Raw genomic sequence first — 21,448 nt, 5'->3', positions numbered from 1 at the left:
CGGGTTTAGAGGACAGAACTAGACACAGAACAAAATCATCATGGGCGGAAGAACGAAGAAGGATGCAAAGTACGCGAATGAAAGAATATTGGACAAGGAGAGAGATCAGAAGAAACGAAACAGACGCGAATCAACGTGGTCCTCAAATGGCCAAAACGAAAAGAAGAAGAAGAAGCTACAGCATGGGCGTCCTTCCTATAGATATACAAATGGTCGCTAGGCCAAGAACTATCCAGAACACTTGACCCCTTATCTCTGTGATCAACAGAACCCGAGGCATGACTCTCTGAAAAATGCTAGCTGTTGTGCACGGACTGATTCATATGTTTTATGTGGACAGTGCAGCCCACATTATCGTGTTGTACCGGTATAATATATACAATCTTCACCAGATATTTGTGGTCCTCGCTGTGTGTATGCTTCCTGAACTGCAGCTAATTAGTAAATAAACAATTTCAGGATGAAACTGTAGTTGGTTGATGCAGCATCAAGAGAACAAGTGCAGACAAGAAACAGGTACGTGAGGTCTAGGCACTCGGCCATATGATATTCTGGCCCATGTGCATGTTTTCCGTAATGCTGAGTGTAGTCGTATGGGGGATTTTGTGTGTTTAACTACACCACCCCACCTACCCACCAACCCATTCCCACCTCTGTACCAGGCCGCTGGCAAAATGGTAAAAGCCAACTATACCTCTAAACCCTACGTACAAAGTTTCGGGATCTGGTATTAACTGACGAATCTAGGAATGTACTGCACCCACTACGTGTGTTTGACTTCTAAGACAAAAGAAGACTAATTGAAGATGACTAATTTTCCCGTCAATGGAAAATGAAAACATCTTAAGACGTTTACAACCGGAAGTGTCCCCTGCCTTGCACTTCATAGTGGTTTGCAGGGTATGGATGTAGATATAGATTCCATGCATCGGTTTTCTTACTGAGAGATTCTCGGTAAAGATAAGCTTTAAAAAGGTGCACTTTCACAGTGTATTCAATGTGAAAACTAATAGAAGTTTCTGTGTAACAATACCAACAGTCAAATCTGAATAACCATTCGAATTGTCATAAAAATTCGAACAATTAAAAAGTCAAGAATGACGAGGTGTTTCCAAAACCCGCATGGCTGTATGTAGGGACTTTATTCCCAACTACCGGTTTCACGGCAGTATAGACGCATTTCAAGTTTATCTTTCAAGAATACAAACCACTGAATGAAATTTTGAAATTGTGGAAATAAAGCACATTAATACAGATGTGTGGTTTTTGGAAATGCCCTTTCAATCTCGACTTTTCGACTGTCATAATTTTTATGATAATTTGAGTGATTACTGAGTGTTATTTTTGTTATTATAAACAATGTCTCTGACACTTGATTGTCCTCCCCATAAAGTGCTTTCTAATACAAATTTTTCCTGGAGCCCTCTTCGTAATGAGTAGTCTAAACTGCTTTTCAGTATTGGTAGTGCTTACTTTTGTGCGTACGGTGGTCAGACATCTTTAAGTTTGGATCCGTCGTTGCCTTTAAAATGTGTCCTACAGTCGTAACTTCGCTCGATTTTCTGATAGATTTTTCTCCAGGATCTGACAGTGAATGTAGTTGCACGCTTTGCACATATCCCGTATTATAGGTAAGCAAGTTGCGCTATCTGTTTATTATTTTTCAAATTGGAAGTACAACAATTTCTGTTTTAGCTACATTTTGTGAATGGTAACATTAAACCAAGATTGGTCTTTGCTATCTTTTTTCATCTTATGCTGTACACACATGTATAACAAGCTGTACTTACTGTGTTTCAAGTACTAGGCAGTTGTAGTAGATCAAAGCCAAAATTATGAATGAAAACACACTCAATGCTGGTGTAATATTCTACAATATTTCTTGTTTATTTTCCAGATTTTCGGCTGTTACGTGATCTACAGGTACACAGATAAGTATGTGGTGCAGTGAAGTTTTGTTCGAGCAAATATTTTGAACTAGTTCATTTACAGAGTATCTCCATTTCCAGAGTTAGAAATATTAACGTTAGATTTTAGGATTAAAACAACAGGTTTTATTTCAGTGTAAATGCGATGACAGATTATTTAACTAAGATAAAATATGTGACACATTAATTAATGGACCGTTTACAAATTACAACAGTTGTTCACAGAATAAAATAAACTGAACAATACATATTCGAAAGATGTGGCTGAACAAAATAAATTTTTCTTTAATAATTCCCAAATTACAAACAGATAAGATAGAGAAAATAAGCAGGTAAGTGAAGCAGCTGTGATTATACACCATGTTTTTTCTTTCACAAGAAAACAAATTATCTAACCGAAACAGAGGAAAGTGGAACATGTGAGTAAGGGGAGGGGGGGGGGAGGTGTAATTTACAACAGGGCCTGGCTGGGATTATGAGAAGTACCTGCAGTCTGAAGTGGCGAGTAAGGGAACTGCATCTGGTCATTCAGTACTAAGCTTAGGCTGATGGACACATGTTTATTAATTCCAAATTATTTCGAGATAGTTCGTCTTCCTTCCTTTATTTTATCTTAGTTAAATAATCTTACATAGCATTTACACTGAAACAATCCCTCTTGTTTTATTCTTAAACCTGACGTTTACATTTTACATGTCTGGAAATGGAGATACTCTCTAGATGCACTAGTTTAAAATACATTATGCAACAAAATTTCACTGCAGCACATACTTATCTTTGTACCTGACGGTTGCATAAGAGACGAAAATCGGTTTGTGCAAAAATAATAAATACTGTAGAATTTTACATCAAAGTTGTGTGTGTTTCCATTCATATTGTATAGAACATTCTACCAAGAATCGATCGATGAAAGCTAAAACATTTACTGCTACAAACCTCGGTATGGTGAGGTTCTTCCACTCCTCAACTGAAAGGTTAGAAAGTTCCCTGCCAGGCACGTAGCACCAGTGATCTGGAGTCTGCACAGCCAGGTAGAACACGTTGACACTCATCAGGTCGAAGCATGAGGCAAAGCAAACGAAGACGATGTTCAGCCTCGTCTGGAACTTCCCTCTGGACCCAATGGCGTCCAGGACCTCCTCGAATGCTGGAGCAGCCTTTGTTTTTGTACTGCATTCTGGGATTCCAGTCCTCTCCTGAAAATGAACAACCATGCAGCGGTGTTACTATCACCCTCAGTGACAGGGAAATGTAATGAGTCCCCAGGAAAGCAGCAGACATTTGCTTTTTGTTTGTATTGCTAGCCGGTGGATAATGTGGGCAACAGTTTTATATCTCTATAGAATTATCTAGTTCTGTTTCCAGTGACCAACAGCAGCATAGTTACAAGTCTCATTGTCAGCAGCGAGCCTAATTTATAACTGTACATTGTCTGCTGTGGCAAAAGTAGCTAATTTCTTTTGACAATATTTTAATGAGTTTTATTTATTTATGTCTATGTATGATCACTCAGTCCATCCTGTTTGCTGCCTTCTTTTACAATTCTTCGTTTTTTTTATTTGTTGGATTCAATTCTTATATGCTTGTGACTCACTCTTGTCAATATTGGGTGTTTGAGGTATTATTAGTATGTCCAGTAGCTGACGATCGATTGAGACGGAGCTGTAACGAGGTACGATTTAATGGTAGACTAATGATGGATTCTAGAGAGGGATAAGTTGCTACTGGTCAATTTTTCCACTGTCAGGATGCATCAGTCACGTGACATAGCCTGCGTTCGACTCGTATACAGCCACGTGTTCTGTATATGATTTAAAGCGCTGTCTACTTGCGACTGTTAACGGTAAACCTGTCAGTCATCAATATACTTTCAGACGAACAGGATGCATTTGGGGGGAAAAGCACGACTTTCGCCTTGGCGCCGCGAGGCATTTCAGCGAGGCTTGCGGCTGGGGCTACACGGGCCGCGAGACTGTCAGTGTAGTAGCTCTATCTCGTAGTTTGTGATCGTATATCGATGAGAATGCCGTCTTTTAGAATGACGATTTCCCTCAGTACTGTGATCCTTTTCTTTCCATCAGCTGTTATAGCGTGTTTTGGCTTTGGTTAGGGCGATTTTTTTTAGTAGGTGTGTGTAGTGGTCTCTGACATCAAAAAGGGATATGCTATACTCTTGCAGGTAATACGCTTTTTTTAAATTCATTTCTGTCCAACACCAGGATCTAGTCAGTTGGACGTTTTTACCCCTAGCTTGTAGGTGTTGGGTAGAGTTTGAGTGTTTCTGTCGCTGGTTTCGAGTGGTATAAATCTTTTTTATGCTGTGCGTACATTTCTGTAATTATGGCGGGTCTTTGTGATTAATTACGCAATTAGGATAGATATTTGAGTAAGTTTGGTGTGGTATCACGAATTTTGTTTCCAGCAGGATAACGCAATCATTATGGTATAGTGTAGTGGGACGCGAAATTGAAGCGTCACCCATCCACCAGTGTCAGTCCAGTTTGCAGGTGAATATAAGTTTAATTTACTGTTTTGTTTATGTATTTTTGTAATATTTGTAATGGCCGTGAATTATCTAAAGTTTTGTGTTTATTTTTTATGTTTCATGTACGGAGAGGGCGGCGCAACGAACGGAGACAGCATCTTCGCTGCCGGGACCAGAGAGAAAATTGCTGGCCACTATAGGTCGCGGGTCGACAGCCAAAGAGCAACAAAAGATCCTGAAACCGAGTTGTTGCGTCGTGCTTCTAAAAATTGAAAAACTGAGAATTTGTAATGTTTCTACAACAATGACGTCATAGAAAGTTTAATCATGTTGTAAATGTTCAGTTCTGTCTTGTCAAGGCTCATGTTCACGTCTATATGTAGGAAGATAATAAACTAGTGGATGCTACAAAAGTTTAAATACGTGTTCCGAGAATTTATTTATGAAGAATTATGTTAAGTAATTTATTTGACAAGATTATTAATTTTTGACAGCGTTCATCGCGAGTGTGATTCTTGAAAGTTTATTCAATGTGGTTTTATTATTTATTAAAGCAGATCACTTGCATTAATATAATTTCTGAGGAGAAACAAACGACATTTAAATTGAAAAAGTTTGCGCAAACCAATTGGACTGAGTAACGTAATTCTGCGCATACGACTCAAATGACGATGTTTTACAGTTTCGTTCAAGAACCATACAGAGACAATTTAAAAAAGAATTTAAATAATTTTGAAGTGTGTTGTAACTGACGTAGGTGACGAAGTCTGCACATGGTCATATGTCAAAAGAAAATCATTTATACAAAACTTACGACGTTACACCACAATAGTTACTTTTTGCGATTTTAAGCCCTCCTTGTGCAGCGCTATGCATGTTGTTGTTGTTGTGGTCTTCAGTCATGAGACTGGTCTGATGCAGCTCTCCATGCTACTCTATCCTGTGCAAGCTGCTTCATCTCCCAATACCTACTGCAACCTACATCCTTCTGAATCTGCTTAGTGCATTCATCTCTTGGTCTCCCTCTACGATTTTTACCCTCCACGCTGCCCTCCAGTACTAAATTGGTGATACCTTTATACCTCAGAACATGTCCTACCAACCGATCCCTTCTTCTCGTCAAGTTGTGCCACAAACTTCTCTTCTCCCCAATCCCATTCAATACCTCCTCATTAGTTATATGATCTACCCATCTAATCTTCAGCATTCTTCTGTAGCACCACATTTCGAAAGCTTCTATTCTCTTCTTGTCCAAACTATTTATCGTCCATGTTTCACTTCCATACATGTCTACACTCCATACAAATACTTTCAGAAACGCATTCCTGACACTTAAACGTATACTCAATGTTAACAAATTTCTCTTCTTCAGAAACTCTTTCCTTGCCATTGCCAGTCTACATTTTATATCCTCTCTACTCCGACCATGCGCTATGCATATAGTTGTGAAATTAGGACCGATCTTTATGATTAATTAAGTAATTAGGATGGATAATTGAGTCAGCTTGCCAAGCAAAATAAATGAAGTACACTAACTTAACTTTCCTCTACCGCATGTAGACAGTTTATATGTGTTAGGGGGTGGACTTAGGATTTCCATCCAGTAGAATCAGGGTTCAAGTGGCTGGCAAGTTGCATTTTTTTACTTGCACTGAGTGTTTGTGCATTGAATTATTTTCAGGTGTTTGAATGCATTATTTCAGTGATCTACGAGTAGTTTGCATGTCTGCATGGTGTGTACTGGATTATTTGAGTAACTTACGAGTTGTTTGCGTCTCTGCATATCAGCATAATGCATTATTTAAAATTAGTTTCCAGGTCTGTAAACTGTATATTGCGATCCCAAGCACGTCAGTGTGAGTGTTTTGCATCAGCATAATAAATAAATAAATTAGGTGAAATCTGTGGCTAAATAAATTGTTCAAAAAATAAATAAAGTACGCTCCTTCCTCTCTCCAACAGCCCAGAACAGGCTGATCCCTTTTTCACATCAATCCCCCCCTCCCTATACCACTGGCAGGGTGAGTTTTTGTACCAGCATAATAAATAAACTGGGTGTCATCCGTCCCTCAATGTGTGTAGGAAATATGGTTGGGTGACCTTGAAAAGTAGTTGAAACTAGGTATCTTACCTATATGATGGTGGTACTGCCTCTAATTGTTTAAATAAAAACTTATATCCAGAGCATAATGAGAGCATGTAATAGAGCTACTAAAACACAGACCACCAGTATCTCAGCCTCTTGTGGCGGTAACACGACACTAATGCTGTGGGTAGATAATAAATTTAAAGAAATTTAATCAAAGTTAAACAAATTTAAGCAAATTTAAACAAATTTATAAAAAATTATATTTGAATTGAATGAGCAGTCTCCAGTGGGGCGACACCATATTAACTTGCCTCAGCTGCAGGGGTAAGCTCTTATAGCAAAATTCACGCCCTTTTTCCAAGAGGATGGCGAAAACACTTGATGGTGGTACTTGTTCTAATTGTTTAAATAAAGATTTATGTGCAGTTCCTAGGAAGAAGTGACTTAGGTTAGTGGAGGTAACCCATGTGTTCTTACTTTCCCACCATTTTCTTAGGTTAGTAGAGGCAGCCCAACTGACCTATCTGCCTGCCAAAAGCTGCCATTTTCGATAACAGTACTTGCATCATCAGCTGACGTCATGTGATGTCACGTACTTGCTTCACGTCCGCCATCTTGGATAATGGTACTTCGGGGTGACGCCGCCCCTGGGGTAATGACGCCCTTCCACCATCTTGGATAATGGCACTTTGGGGTAGAAACCGCCTTGTCCCACTACTGACGTCTCCCGCTGCGCCTCTGCTGGGTTCATGACCATATGAGTTGGACACCAGGCGATTGGAAAACGGTGACCTGGTCAGATGAGTCCCGATTTCACTAGTAGTTAATGGTAGTTTTGAGTGACTTAGACCACACGAAGCCATGGATGAAGTTGTTAACAAGGCACTGTGTAAGCTGGTGGTGGTTCCATAACGGTGTGGGCTGTGTTTACATGTAAAGTACTGGTTCCTCTGGTCCAACTGAATCAATCTTTGATAGGAAATGATTATGTTCGGCTACGTGGAAATCAGTTGCAGCCATTTATGGACTTTATGTTTCCAAACGATGATGGAATATTTATGGATCACAGATTCCTTCTCGTTGGGCCACAACTGTTCGCCATTTGCTTGAAGAACATTCTGGACATCTCGAGCAAATGATTCAGCCACCCAGATCAAAAAATTTCAAATGTGTGTGAAATCTTATGGCACTAAACTGCTAAGGTCATCAGTCCCTGAGCTTACACACTACTTAACCTAAATTATCCTAAGGACAAACACACACACCCTTGCCCGAGGGAGGACTCGAACCTCCGCTGGAACCAGCCGCACAGTCCACGACTACAGCGACTGATTCAGAATGGTTCAAATGGCTCTGAGCACTATGGGACTTAACTTCTAAGGTCATCAGTCCCCTAGAACTTAGAACTAATTAAACCTAACTAACCTAAGGACATCACACACATCCATGCCCGAGGCAGGATTCGAACCTGCGACCGCAGCTGTCGCGCGGTTCCAGACTGAAGCGCCTAGAACCGCTCGGCCACCCGGCCGGCACAGCGCCTGAGACCGCTCGGCTAATCCCGCGCGGCCCACCCAGATCGCCCGACATGAATTCCATCGAACATTTGTAGGACACAATCGAGAGGTCAGTTCGTGCACAAAATCCTGCGAAGTCAACATTTTTGCAATTATGGACGGCTACGGAGGTAGCATGGCTCAGCTGGACTTGTTGAGTCCATGCCACGTCGAGTTCTTGCAACATTCTGGGCAGAAAGAGGTCCCGGCACCAAGTTAGGAGGTATCTCACGACCTTTGTCACTTCAGTGTAAACACTCTGTGACCACCCCAGTTGCTAGCGTGCAACCAAGGTACCTTTGTAGACCAACTACTTTTCTGTGGTGGGGTGTTCGCTTCCTGCCAACTTGTTTGTTGGTGAATACAACAATATAGAAACTTACGTTAAAAACACAAAAACAGATAACTTGAAGTGGTATATCAAGACAAGTGACCACATTTGACGCTGCGCTTGATAAATTTATGGATGAAGAGTGGCATATTATAATTGTGAGAACTCACTCTTGGCTGTAAGGGGCGAGGGAATGTAAGAACAGGAAACAGAAACAAACTATGAATAATAATTGCGAAAACAGTCGATAAGACCTACACAAAATCAGTATCAAGAAACGAACAAAACCAGTGGACATTATAAATGAGAACCAATTGGTTCTAAAACAGGCAGCTTGTTTTGTAATATCCCGAAATAGCGGGAAGACCGTCCTGGATATGATGAGCTAGGCCGGCAGTCATTAAAACACAAGCGTTTTTAGTTGCGGCGAGATCTTTTTACAGAAACTACGTATATCTACATCCTCTTCTACGCAAATACTCAGAAAGCCACTGTACGGTGCTAGGGGGAGGGTACCCTGTGCCGCTACTAATCGTTTCCTCTCCCGTTCCACTCGTAAATAGAGCCAGGGAAAAACGACTGTCTGTATGCCTTCATATGAGCCCTAATTTCTCGTATCTGTCTTCGTAGCCCATCCTCAGCAACTTTTGAATTTCGTTATTAAACCATGGTGGAAGTTTCCCATCCTTTATCCACTTACTAGGCACATAACTCCCAAGACCAGGATTTACAATCTGCTTGAGCTTTCCTCATAATTCCTCTACGTCGCTCTTGCTGGAACTAAGTGACATCAGTTCACCCTCTAAGTGAGATGCTAACAACATCTTATCTGCTCTATATAGCAGAAACGCTCTCCTAGCCGTGTTGACTGTTTTATTAACTTTTGTAGCCATAGCTGCTAAAATGGCATCATGAACGCTATCCCTGTTTCTATCCCGATCAACTTTTTCCTCCGAAAGCGGAAATATTTTGTTGATTGCGTAGGGAAAAATGACTATCTACATCCACGTGACTACTCTCTACCTCACATTTAAGTGCCTGGCAGGGGGCGTAGTAAAATACGAGAAAAATAAGAGAAAAATGAGATCGCTCAGAAAGATTTAGTTCTTCATTTTTCCCGCGTTGTATTCGAGAGAGGAACGGTCGAGAAATAGTCTGGAAGAGGCTTTGTGAACTGTAGAGCAGTTCCGTAGACGCAGATGTAGCCCTCCGTATGTCTTGCAGACTACGTGGCCATTGAAGTTAAAGGCGTACATAATAACACGCATTACCACAAAAATGGGTTGCCGAAAAATGAAATTCATTTTGTGAATAAAGAAGTCTTAGTTGCAACGTAGGTGGTACAGTGGTTTGCTGTTTCAAAGCAACCATCCCAGCATTTGCCTTAGGAGTTTTAGAGAAACCGCAGAAAACTTAAAATCCTAACCTTCGTACATCCATAATTGAAATGGAAGACAGTGGGACGTCAGCTGGTATAAATTTATATTAAAAATGAAGAAATTCCTCCAGCTGTATTTAAGGAATCGATTTATTTTGGCAACTAGTTACAACGTTGAAACTAGTTGCCAAAATAAAATCGACACCTTAATTACAGCTGGAGCAATTTCTTCATTTTTAATATACAATCTTAACAGCTGTATTTGGCCATGGTCCTCCAATACTAGAAGAAGAAAGGAAGATCTGGGTTTAACATCTCGTCGACGGCGAGGCCATTAGAGACGGACGGCATGTTCAGATTGAGAACGGGTGAGGAAGGGAATTATGGTATTCACCACTATTAAATCTCCACGCCGAGCAGCAGCGAGCTCCATTACGCGCGGCCAAAAAATGCATCGTCGGCCGCACTTGTCCTTGCACCGCCCTCTACTAACATCAAAGGTCGGCTTCGCTTGAGCGCGCGCGATTGGTCACCCATAACACTCAGCGATTGGCCGCCCACACTATACCGCGACCCCAGCCGCCGGCTCGGTTAACTATGGAGCCTCATTTAATGCAGCAACTGACGTCTTCAAGTGAGTTCTCACCGCGCTATGTTCTACGCTACAACTTGGAAGTGCTACACTGCAGTGGACCTGCTGTTCGATACTGATTTGGCTGCACTCTGGACTTGGAATCGGGATGCTATACTGGAAGTTGGACTTGAATGTTCACTAGGCTTAGTACGTCGACGGATTTCTGATTTCCGCCGGAAGTCTGCTTTTCACTTGCACTCCCTGGACATTGGTATAACCGCCATCGTTTTATGTAATTTTCCATGAAGTGTTCATCTACAACTTGGCGCCCAGTAACAAAGTTATTTGCATCAGTGCAGTGTCAATATGTCGAGAATGGTGATATATTTATCGTGTTATTATAAGATGGCGATGGGCCAGGAACCACCTACACTGGAAGCTCTACTCACGCAACTTACTCATCAGCAGAACGAGAACCAACAGCATCTAATGAAAAAGTCCTTGCAGACAAAAAAAAACTACAAGAAGCGAAATGTAGTGTGATGAGGGCTATGCGAGCGGCGTTCAATGAATTCGAAAGTAAACTTCTATGTACTGACTTGGCAGAAAATCCTAAGAAATTTTGGTCTTATGTCAAAGCGGTAGGTGGATAAAAACAAAATGTCCAGACACTCTGTGATCAAAATGGTACTGAAACGGAGGACGACAGACTAAAGGCCGAAATACTAAATGTGTTTTTCTAAAGCTTTTTCACAGAGGAAGGCTGCACCGTAGTTCCTTCTCTAGATTGACGCACAGATGACAAACTGGTATACATCGAAATAGATGACAGAGGGATAGAAAAACAATTAAAATCGCTCAAAAGAGGAAAGGCCGCTGGACCTGATGGGATACCAGTTCGACTTTACACAGACTACGCGAAGGAACTTGCCCCCCCCCCCCCCCCCTTTCTTGCAGTGGTGAACCGTAGGTCTCTAGAAGAGCGTGTCGTTCCAAAACATTGGAAAAAGGCACAAGCCATCCACGTTTTCAAGAAGGGACGTCGAACAGATGTGCGGAACTATTGAAAGGTGGCTACACTGAGTCACAGCGCCAGAGATTGCAACAAAGATTATTATTCCGCCGCCTCCACTGGGCGCTGTAGTAGTTCAGAGGGTGTCAAGGGCAATTGTTGTTCTGTTGGGCGAGAGAGTAGACGATCTGAGTGTTGTACTGTTTGGTTGGTGTAATGTATAGATGGAAGAAGATGCAATTGTCAGAATATATTTGAGAAAGGAGATGGGCTTTTGATTTATGATGCTGGTGTAATGGAATATTTTCGTCAATATGTAATGAGGTAAAAAGGTATTATAGTTTTCTTTAATAACAATCCCTCTTACTCACAGTCAACAAAGCATCTGGCTCGTGTTCATTCTATGGTTTCTATGTGCAATTATAGTATTTCTGGTTTTTCAATTAATTCATTGTAAATGGTGTTTAAAATATTTTGTCGTATTGAGAAAGAACAGAGCCAGATACATGTACGTTGAGTCACTACCACACTCAGAACAGTTACACTTGTGCTTTGTTGTTTCGTTGCTTTTATAGTTGCAGAGGACTTAATTAATCAATTGTGTTAATGGAAATTCCTTGTCATTCTTTATTTTTATTTTATGCAGTCAGATTGCGTGCTAATACTAGTCAGGGCCAACCGGTTACGAGACTTAGTAACCGGTCGTACAGCTAGTAAAATTATTACATTTATTCATTAATATTAGTCTTTTCTTTTTAATTAAGCCCCCATACACGTGGCGACCGCTGCTTCGGATCGTCCCTTGGAATTCTTTTGATAGTAAAAATAGTAGACAGTAGTATTGTTGTAGTCTATATTGCAAGTGTAGAATTTGTAATTGAACATTTGTGGTTGTCTTGTCATTCTTCTATTGGTATTTTTGTAGAATTTAATCTTTGATGTGTCGTATAAAGGTTTGACAATTTTGTGCAATTGTGAAGGTTTTAATTGTTCGTTAATCGTGTTTGTCAAGAAGCATTTCGTGTGAATGGTATTGTTGGTGATAAAGTGTTACATTGTGTGTAATTTTCGTGTAGTGACGAGTTTTGTATATTTTGTAAATGATAACGCAATCGATGAAAAAGGTAAGAATGATGGATAGTCAGAATAACGAATTTGTTAACATGGCGAACTCGCCAACACAGGAGAACAGTATGGTGAATAATATAGTAGAAAACAATTTAATAAGCCGGGAAAATAGTCCGGAACCAGTTCAAATTTTTTCACAATTGAAAAATTTCCAGAATACGAGATTGATGTTAGAAGATTCTGGAATGGTATCGAACACAGACAGCTTTACGGCTATGACGAAGGGAGTTAGTTTTACGGGAAATGTTAGGGGCGAAAAGAATTTCGAACCACTTAATATGGAGCAGTTGATGAGTGCAATATTAAATTTGGGATCACAAATAGGAACAATTAAACTGATATGGGAACAATGAAAACACATTTAGGATCTGAATTTAAAACAGATATGGGAACAATGGCAATACACTTAGACTCATGAATAGGGACATGTTTTGAAAACATGAAAGATGAATTAAAGAAAGAAATTAGAGAAATACAACCGATTTTGAATACTCACAATAACAGATTAACTTCAATAGAAAATAGACAAAAGAAACAGGGTAGAGAACAGGAAGAAAGAGATTGCGTGATAGTACAAAAATTTTCAGAGTTAAATTTACAACGTGCACACGATAAGGAAGAAACATTTGAAACAATCGAGGAGTCCGTACCAAATGACAGAATAAATAACATAAAACAACAATATGAACAGTTAACTACTAAATGTGTCAATACTGAAAACCGAGTTGCAACACTTACGGAAGACGTAAATAAACAGAAAGAACAAATAGGTGACTCAACGGAAAAGGTTGAGGAGATTTCAGATAAATTGAAAAATCTTAGTTTAAATGGGAACAGAGATTCAGATGATAGAGCTCCATTGCCATTTACAGAAACAGAAGAGTACGAGAATATAAATAAACATGTTGAAAATCAGGGAAAATTTAATGAACGTGTTAAAAGGGAATTTGAGGCCTTACGAAAGCAAGTTACACAAATTGAAAGCGAAAGCGTAGGAAAAGACAGTAAAAGAAGTTTAGAATCACCGATAGCGGGGGGTTTTGAAGAAAGTAATTTATTTCATTTACGAGATGCAACAAGACAGCGCCAGGCGCGCGACTTGACAATAATCAACATTCGGACTGGGACAGACGCGGTAGGTCCTTGTCGCCACGAGGCGAAAACTTCGACTATAAACACTTTTTAACTGTTCGGAAATTTAAGATCTTTCGCAATTCTAATAATGACATACATCCATGTTCATGGTTAGATCAATTCATGTACGCACTTCCGCCAAATTGGCCACTGAGTCACAAACTGGAATTTATGTGTGGATATTTAGAAAACGAACCGGCGACGCGCATGCGCGCACTTATTAGAGATTGTAATAATTAAAATGATTTTTATCATGCATTTCTATCGGCATATTGGTCAGAAAACGCGGAAGACAGAGTCAAACATAGTCTTATTATGCAGTGTAATTTTAAACAGTCTGAGTTCCGCAGAATACTTTGAAGACGTGATTCAAAAGAATCAATTCCTTTCCAACCCTAATAGCTCGACTGAACTGTTTAACTAAGCTGCCACAATCGATAAGACACATTGTTTTAGCTGGAAGATGTAAAGACGACATTGAAACTTTCAAGACTTTGCTGCAAGAACTTGAGTATGACGACGACGGTGTAACTTCTTGTAATTTTTTCAGTAACGGTAACCACAATAGATTTTCAGAGAAAAGCGATAATGATCGGAACGAATGTTATAACGGTAATTTTGGAAATTAGAGACGAAACAGACAGGACAATAGATACCAGCCTTTTGACAATAACAGACGTTCTAACAGAAATTACACAGACAATTATAATAACAGAAATTCTTACCGGAATGATCAATCATACGGAAACAGTAATCGGTATCATCAAGACAGAAATTATTCATACAATAATGGAAATTTTTACTACAGAAATAACCAGGGTAGTAGCCCTAACAATAATTTTAGAAGTGACAGTCGAAATTACACATGAAGTCAAGAATTTACATCTAACAGACAGGAAGGACCTAATTGGCATCCTCCACGTGACGGAAATTCAGAGAGACAAGTGCAAATCGTAGAAATTGATACGCGAAGTGACGCGAATAATCAATGACGTGACACAAACAATCGACAATGACTTGTAGCTTCGGCTTCTGGCAGCAATATAGACGGTTCAGAAAGTAATGACACTACGACTTTACACTACGTACGCTTGGAAGACATGAGAGATATTTTGCTAGACGAAAAGGAAAATAATGTAGACACATTTTTACATTCTGTTATTGAAGTATGTGTGAGTAAGAATAAGTTCACTGCGGTTTTAGATTCTGGGAGCCCACTGAATTTTATTAGTGAATTAGGTTTTCGTATATGTGTAAAAACTATTGCTTGTCCTGTGTTACCTGTTTCTAAAACCACAATTCGAGGAGCTATTTCTGGAAAAAGTGTGGAAGTCAAACAACAGACCAACTTAAATTTCATTTGTCAAGGATATGAATTTTCTGCTAATTTTATTATTGTTCCATTACTCAGTACACAAATTATATTAGGTATGGAGTTTCTTAACACATATAAAGCAATTTTAAACTTTAAGGAAGGAAGTGTGAACTTGAATGTTGCCGGAATGCCGAGGTGTTTGAAATTTTTCGAGTGTGTAACGAAATCTATACAGACACAATTTGTTTAAGGTTTCTTACTTCTGATGTTTTCGCTGAGTATTATGACGACAATGTGTTCATTCATGACAACCACAATAGATACAGAGACGCGATGGATGATATGATTAATAGTGAAGAATTTATTAATGAAAAGGTTAACAAAGCTGAAGTGACAGATGACGTTGCAAGAGAAAAATTACACCAAATTTTGACTTCACATACTACAGTATTTAGTCATCTCACAGGAACTATACAAGGCTTACAATATTTATTTAAAGTAAAAGAACACACACACACCATTTCGGGGAAAAACATACGCTATTCCTTTGGCTTATAGAGACAAGGTTAAGAAAGAACTTCAATCCATCTTAGATCAAGGCATTATTGGGCCAGCAGTCAGTCCTTATACCAGCCCATTACATGTCGTTCTCAAAAAGGATGGGTCAATTCGTTTGGTTCTAGATTCCAGACAGATAAATAATATCATCAAAAATTTAGATGAATTTCTTCTACATTTCCATGGAATTAAAGTTTTATCCACATTTGATCTCTGCGCAAGTTTTTGGCAAATTGAACTCCACCCTGATTATAGAAAATACACTGCTTTTTTAGCCTTTGATAACTGTTATTAATTTCGGAAATTACCGTTTGGACTTACTGTATCTTCAGTAGCATTCATTCTTGGTTTAAATGAAATTTTACCTGTTTATCTTCGTAACAATATTACTTCATATGTTGACGATATTCTTATTGCTAAACGTTCTTGGAGTGAGCATAACAGAATTTTGGATTCATTATTACGTATTTTTGCAAGAGTTGGCATTACAGTGAACTTGCAAAAATCTGAATTTGGTCGTTCTCAAGTGAAATTTTTTGGTCATATTATTTCAACAGAAGGTATTCTTCCTGATCCAGAGATACTAGACGCTATTCGTAATTATGCTGTTCCTACTACTAAACGTGATGTTTGTAATATCCTTGGTGTCTGCAATTTTCTTAGATGCTTCGTTAGATTGGACAATTTGGCCACACCTCGTTTATGTGAACTTTCTGGAAAGAATTCTAATTGGTGTTGGGATGAGGAAGCTCAATTAGAATTTTGTTTGGCGACGGACTCATCATACAAAGGCCTAGGTGCACACTTATTTCAAGAGATAGAAGAAAACAACGTTGTAGTACAGAAAACTATTGCATTTGGAAGTTGTCTTCTCTCTAAATCAGAAAAGAATTATTCGATTACAGAACATGAAGCTTTGGCTGTTGTTTGGGCTTTCACAAAATTTAGCATCTTTTTGTATGGTAGACTAAGGTTTACACCGATCATCGAGCTCTGGAATTCCTTATGTCAACAAAATTAACACATGGAAGATTATCACGAAGGGCACTGTATCTACAGGAATTTTATTTTAGTATTGTTTACATCCAGGGTTCTTCTAATATTATTGCTGATGCTTTATTACGTGCACCTATGGGTTTGAAACAAAGTGCTGAGGAAGACTGCAAAGAAAACAATTATTGTTTGATGTGTATTCAACGCGTTGCGTTTGAAAATTTCATTTCGTCTTCGCTCCAGGACATCGCTAAGGAGCAAAACAAGGATCCAATCTGGAAGGACATTAAGGAGAAGTGGAGGAGAAAGGAAAGCGTAGTGATTAGACAGTATTATTTAGTTCGCAATTATGTTCTTTTTAAAAGAAAATCGGTTGACAACTCTGTTTGGTTAGTTTGCATTTCTGATGAGTAGGTTAATAAATTGATTTGGTATACACATTTCAGCTATGCACACTTTGGTCCATGAAAATGCTTTCATAAATTACGAGAAAATTGCTACTTCAGTAATATGGAAAAACGTATTCGATTTGTTCTTGCTAAATGCAAATTATATCAAAAGGCTAAGCCGCCAACTATTTCTCACAGAGCACTGTTGTTTCCTATCGTTCCAGCGAGATTAAAGGAAATGGCTGCAGTCGATTTGTTCAGTCCAGTGGTTTGTTCTACTAATGGTTTTGCGTACATTACGGTAGTAGTGGAATTTACATCAAAATATGTATGTTTTACGCCTTTTCGCAAAGCAACAACTCGTTCAGTATCTAATGCTTTCATCAAACATTTTCTTAAAGAAGTAGGTCATGTTGATAAAGTTATATCAGATAATGGATCACAGTTTCGCTCTAAAATTTGGCTTCATACTATACGGCGTTGTAAGATTAAACCAATTTTCATTTCACTTTTTCACTCTCAATCTAACCCGTCAGGGAGATGTATGAAGGAAATTAATAAATTGTGTCGTCTTTATTGTCATCATAATCACAGAACGTGGGATCAGTATCTTCATATTTTTCAAAACATTCTGAACGAACTCCGTAATGATTCAACTTCTTTACCGCCTATATTGATATTAAAAAAATAAAGCACCGTCAAATCGTATTTCTGAAATATTTCCTTTTCCACATACTCGGTAACTGCGGCATTCTGACGTTGTCAACCTGGCTCTACAAAATATTGCATCTGCGGCTGCTAGAAGAGAGAAATCATATAAACGTCCTTGTCGTTTAAAAACTTTGTCAGTTGGTCAAAACGTGTTAATTAAGTCTCATCATTTGTCTCACAAAGGCAAAGGCTTGTGTCGCAAATTTTTTCTGCCTTATAGCGGTCCATATAGAGTTCGCAAAATTATTCATGATAACACTGTTGAAGTGGAAACTCTTAAATCACGGCGCTCTAAGGCAATACATCATATATCGAACGTTAAAATTCCTGCAATTTGTTTGGTTAATCGTTAAAATAAATCGTTCCTACTTCAAAAGTTTCTTTCGGTTCTTTCTTTATCTGTGGAGAATCAAATATGTCAGTGGATTCGTTCACGTATCCACTATCATCTACAAAGTCATCCCCTACTTCTTGTCTTATCCCTTGCTGTGTTCGAGGCAATCTCGACATTTCAATCTGTTCATTAACATGTTCGTGATATTGTATATACGCCAATTGCCTTTCGCTAACGCCATCTGTTATCTGGCCGCGTAAACTCTGCTATTGCCATGCGCCTCTTCCATTACGCTCGGCACATCTACCCTGTCTACTTTCCTGTCCATACTGAATGCAAATTACACCACACTACCGTACTTGACGTTCACTGCTATTTATTTTACTGAATAATATTGCAATTCGTACCACTGAACATCCACTGTTCGGTATTCACATTAATTTGTGACCGACAACAACTGGATGTCCTGTCACCGGGAGCCACTTGTAACACTACGCTCGGGCGCACGATACTCTTTAAAGCCTGTACTATAATAAGTTGACGGGCTTCACCTTATAAGAAATGATTTTGATATATATGTTGACCGCGTGTACCTGAATGGAGGCAAAATCAGACTTACACCAACTCAGTAACTTCAATGATACGTCAAGCAAGTCTGAAGTGCAACTACACGTAAGGACGAACAAGAAACAATACAGCAGATGCTACCAATAGTTAATAATACGGTCGCCAGCCTAATTAGGCATTAACTGATTTTCTTCCCTGTACAAGTGGATGTACAGTCGTGGACAAAACGAGCGAGACCCGTCGCCTTTTCGTTATGCTGATCCGCACGGCTTTAAAGTCTGCTGCACAGCATAACAGGCAAGGCTACGAAGTGCTACCAACATACTATACACAGGCGTGAAATTGACAAACTATCTGGACTAAAGACTGTTTTCAATAATTTGTAAGACTATATTAATGCTGATTAGTGTGTTAAATACAACACGCAAATATAAGACAGAACTGAAATAAGAAACGCTAATTGGTATGAAACGGACCAATAAAAATGAATTTCAACTTATCCAGATAACATAACTGTTTCAGTAAGACAAAGAACCCTAGACTGTTACGAATTAGCAAAATATCATCCGCATTCGGCCGCGAAACGGTCTGTGTCAACGTTCAGACCAGTCATACTGGATTACCGGTGCTGACCTACACTGAAAGTGTGCAAATTTAGCAATGCGTGAAGATTCGTAACGAAATTCACTTAAAAATCACTCAGCGCCACACTTAAGTCAATTCCATTATTGACAGAAGCGGAAAAAGGATGCAGTAACATGTATGAAATTCTACAAGAGTGTCATATTGACATCCACAGGGCGCCAGTACAGAATAAAGGTAGCGATAAAACGTATTGGGGGCACGAGAATTTCTTAAAATTGCTTTACTGATATTCTACCTGCCTCCATATAGGTTAGAACCGAAAACAAACCAGACCTTCCTTTCACTATGCCAACAGACAACCCAGGCAAACAGCCCTCTATTATCACCCCAGACATGAACAAGCCGGCAATTTCGCAATGAAAATCTGCAGTTTCTGTTGCATAGAGCTTTCTGGACTCAAAAACATGAATTTTCTTCCTTTATGTCACAGCTTATGTGACAATCATTCGGGATGTTTATCTAAATAACAAATTACTGTTATTAGAGAGTAAATATAGTAGGGTAATTCTGCACCACCCCAGGAAATAAACGGCTACATAGCTGCCAAATGTATTCTGCACTGTTTCGAATTCTCCACTAGACTCGCCACAGCCAGAAAACGTTCATTAGCCGAAGTGTTTCTTAAGCTAGCTACCAATAAGAATGTTCGCACTTCTAAAACGCGGTGGCATTTATACTGGGATGTGAATTACCACGTGTATAGGCAAATGGATTCTATTTGCATTCCTGTAAACGTGATTTGGATCGAAAGCGTAGCTACGATTAATATGCTGATGTATCGACTGCAACTAGAACATTTAGAATAAAGAGTAGAGGGTGTTATTTATGCGGTCCTCATCTTCAGTAGCTGTCGTAGCTGTTTTCGTTGTTAGGATTTCGTCACCTAAACCGGTAAAAACGGAACCCTACTAGTCTCACTTTCTTGACCGTCTATCGGTCTACCCAACCCTTAAAACCCGTTTACCTCCAGAACGGGTGGACATAATAAGCGGAAATGTATCGCACTTCTTGCGGTAACCGGTCCCTTGGTGGTGTAAAAAAGTGAGCTTCTATGTCAACGCAATCTAAAGATACGACCGTTTATGTAAAGACAAATTTACGCGAAAGTTCAAAAAATGGCTTCAAGAACTATGCGACCTAACTGCTTAGGTCATCAGCCCCTAGACCTAGAACTACTTAAACCTAGCTAGCCTAAGGGCATCACAGACATCTATGCCCGAGGTAGGATTCCAACCTGCGACTGAAGCAGCCGTGCGGTTCGTGACTGAAGCGCCTGGAACCGCTCGGCCACCGCACCCGGAGAAACCTTATTCACCTCATGTATAATGATAATATATACTGTCTAGTGAGGATAAACTGTATTCGCCAGCAACTCAGATCGTTTGATCACGGACCTTTTACGAGGCTACATTCAAACTTTGTTCGAAGTTGTCTGCAATATCCAATTATAAACACCCTAGCAACGTCGTATGCGATATCCACTTCATAAGACGCTGGCGGATACTGCAGTACTATAACAAGTAGGTGGGAATTTATTGTTATTGGTCCATGCATGACACTTTATTTCAATATCAATTTAACGCGCCTAGGTGTTCGTATTTGGCTGAAACTAATGAACAAAAAGTAAATAAACAGCAAACAACTTCGATGTTCAAATGAAAGTCATATGTCGTAATTACAACATAATTTCGTTGTTACATCTACATGACTACATCAACAGGATTTCTCTGCAATCCGGACTTACGTACCTGGCAGAATGTTCGGATTATTTCTCTACCGCCCCACTCATTAACAGTGTGCGGGAAAAAGGACCACTTAAATCTTTTGTTGCGAGCCTTGAATTACATTATTACTACGGTTTATTCCTGTGTAAGTTCCCTAGGAAATAATGTTTTGGCATTCAGAACAGATGATGGTGATTGAAATTTCGTGAAAAGATCTCGTGGCAACGAAAACCGCTTATGTTTTCATGAATGTTACCCCAACTCGATTATCAAATTTGGGATCCTCTCTTCCCTATTTCGTGACATTACAAATCGTGCTACCGTTCCTTGGACGTTTTTGCTTCACAGTCAATCACGTCTGTCAAGGATATTATAGCAGTGGACGGACAAACGTAGTGTAGGCAGTGTTTTCAATTGGCCTGTTGCGTATTCTTAGTGTGCGGCCAATAAAACGTAGTCATTCGTTTGCCTTCCCCACAAAAGTATGTTTTCGATCGTTCCAGTTTAAGTTTTACTGGGTTCTGAGATGAACTGACAGTGCTTCGACTTGTCTTTTCTCATATAACCGAAAGTTAATTATTGTGAAACACGTATGTA

General features: G+C 39.4%; 1 protein-coding gene across 1 annotated transcript in view; it reads right to left on the bottom strand.

Annotated features, from left to right (window-relative positions):
- Window positions 1-21,448, bottom strand: part of LOC126177112 (solute carrier family 22 member 7-like) — a 224,135-nt gene that overhangs the window by 158,973 nt on the left and 43,714 nt on the right. The window contains exon 2 of the mRNA XM_049924380.1: window positions 2,865-3,124. Coding sequence (XP_049780337.1) covers window positions 2,865-3,124 — 260 coding nt within the window. The remainder of the gene's footprint in view (window positions 1-2,864; window positions 3,125-21,448) is intronic.

This window comes from Schistocerca cancellata, chromosome 3 (genome assembly GCF_023864275.1).
Source record: "Schistocerca cancellata isolate TAMUIC-IGC-003103 chromosome 3, iqSchCanc2.1, whole genome shotgun sequence".
Lineage (NCBI taxonomy): Eukaryota > Metazoa > Arthropoda > Insecta > Orthoptera > Acrididae > Schistocerca > Schistocerca cancellata.
Note: the sequence above shows the minus strand (reverse complement) of the source record. Positions and strands in the feature narration are given on the sequence as shown.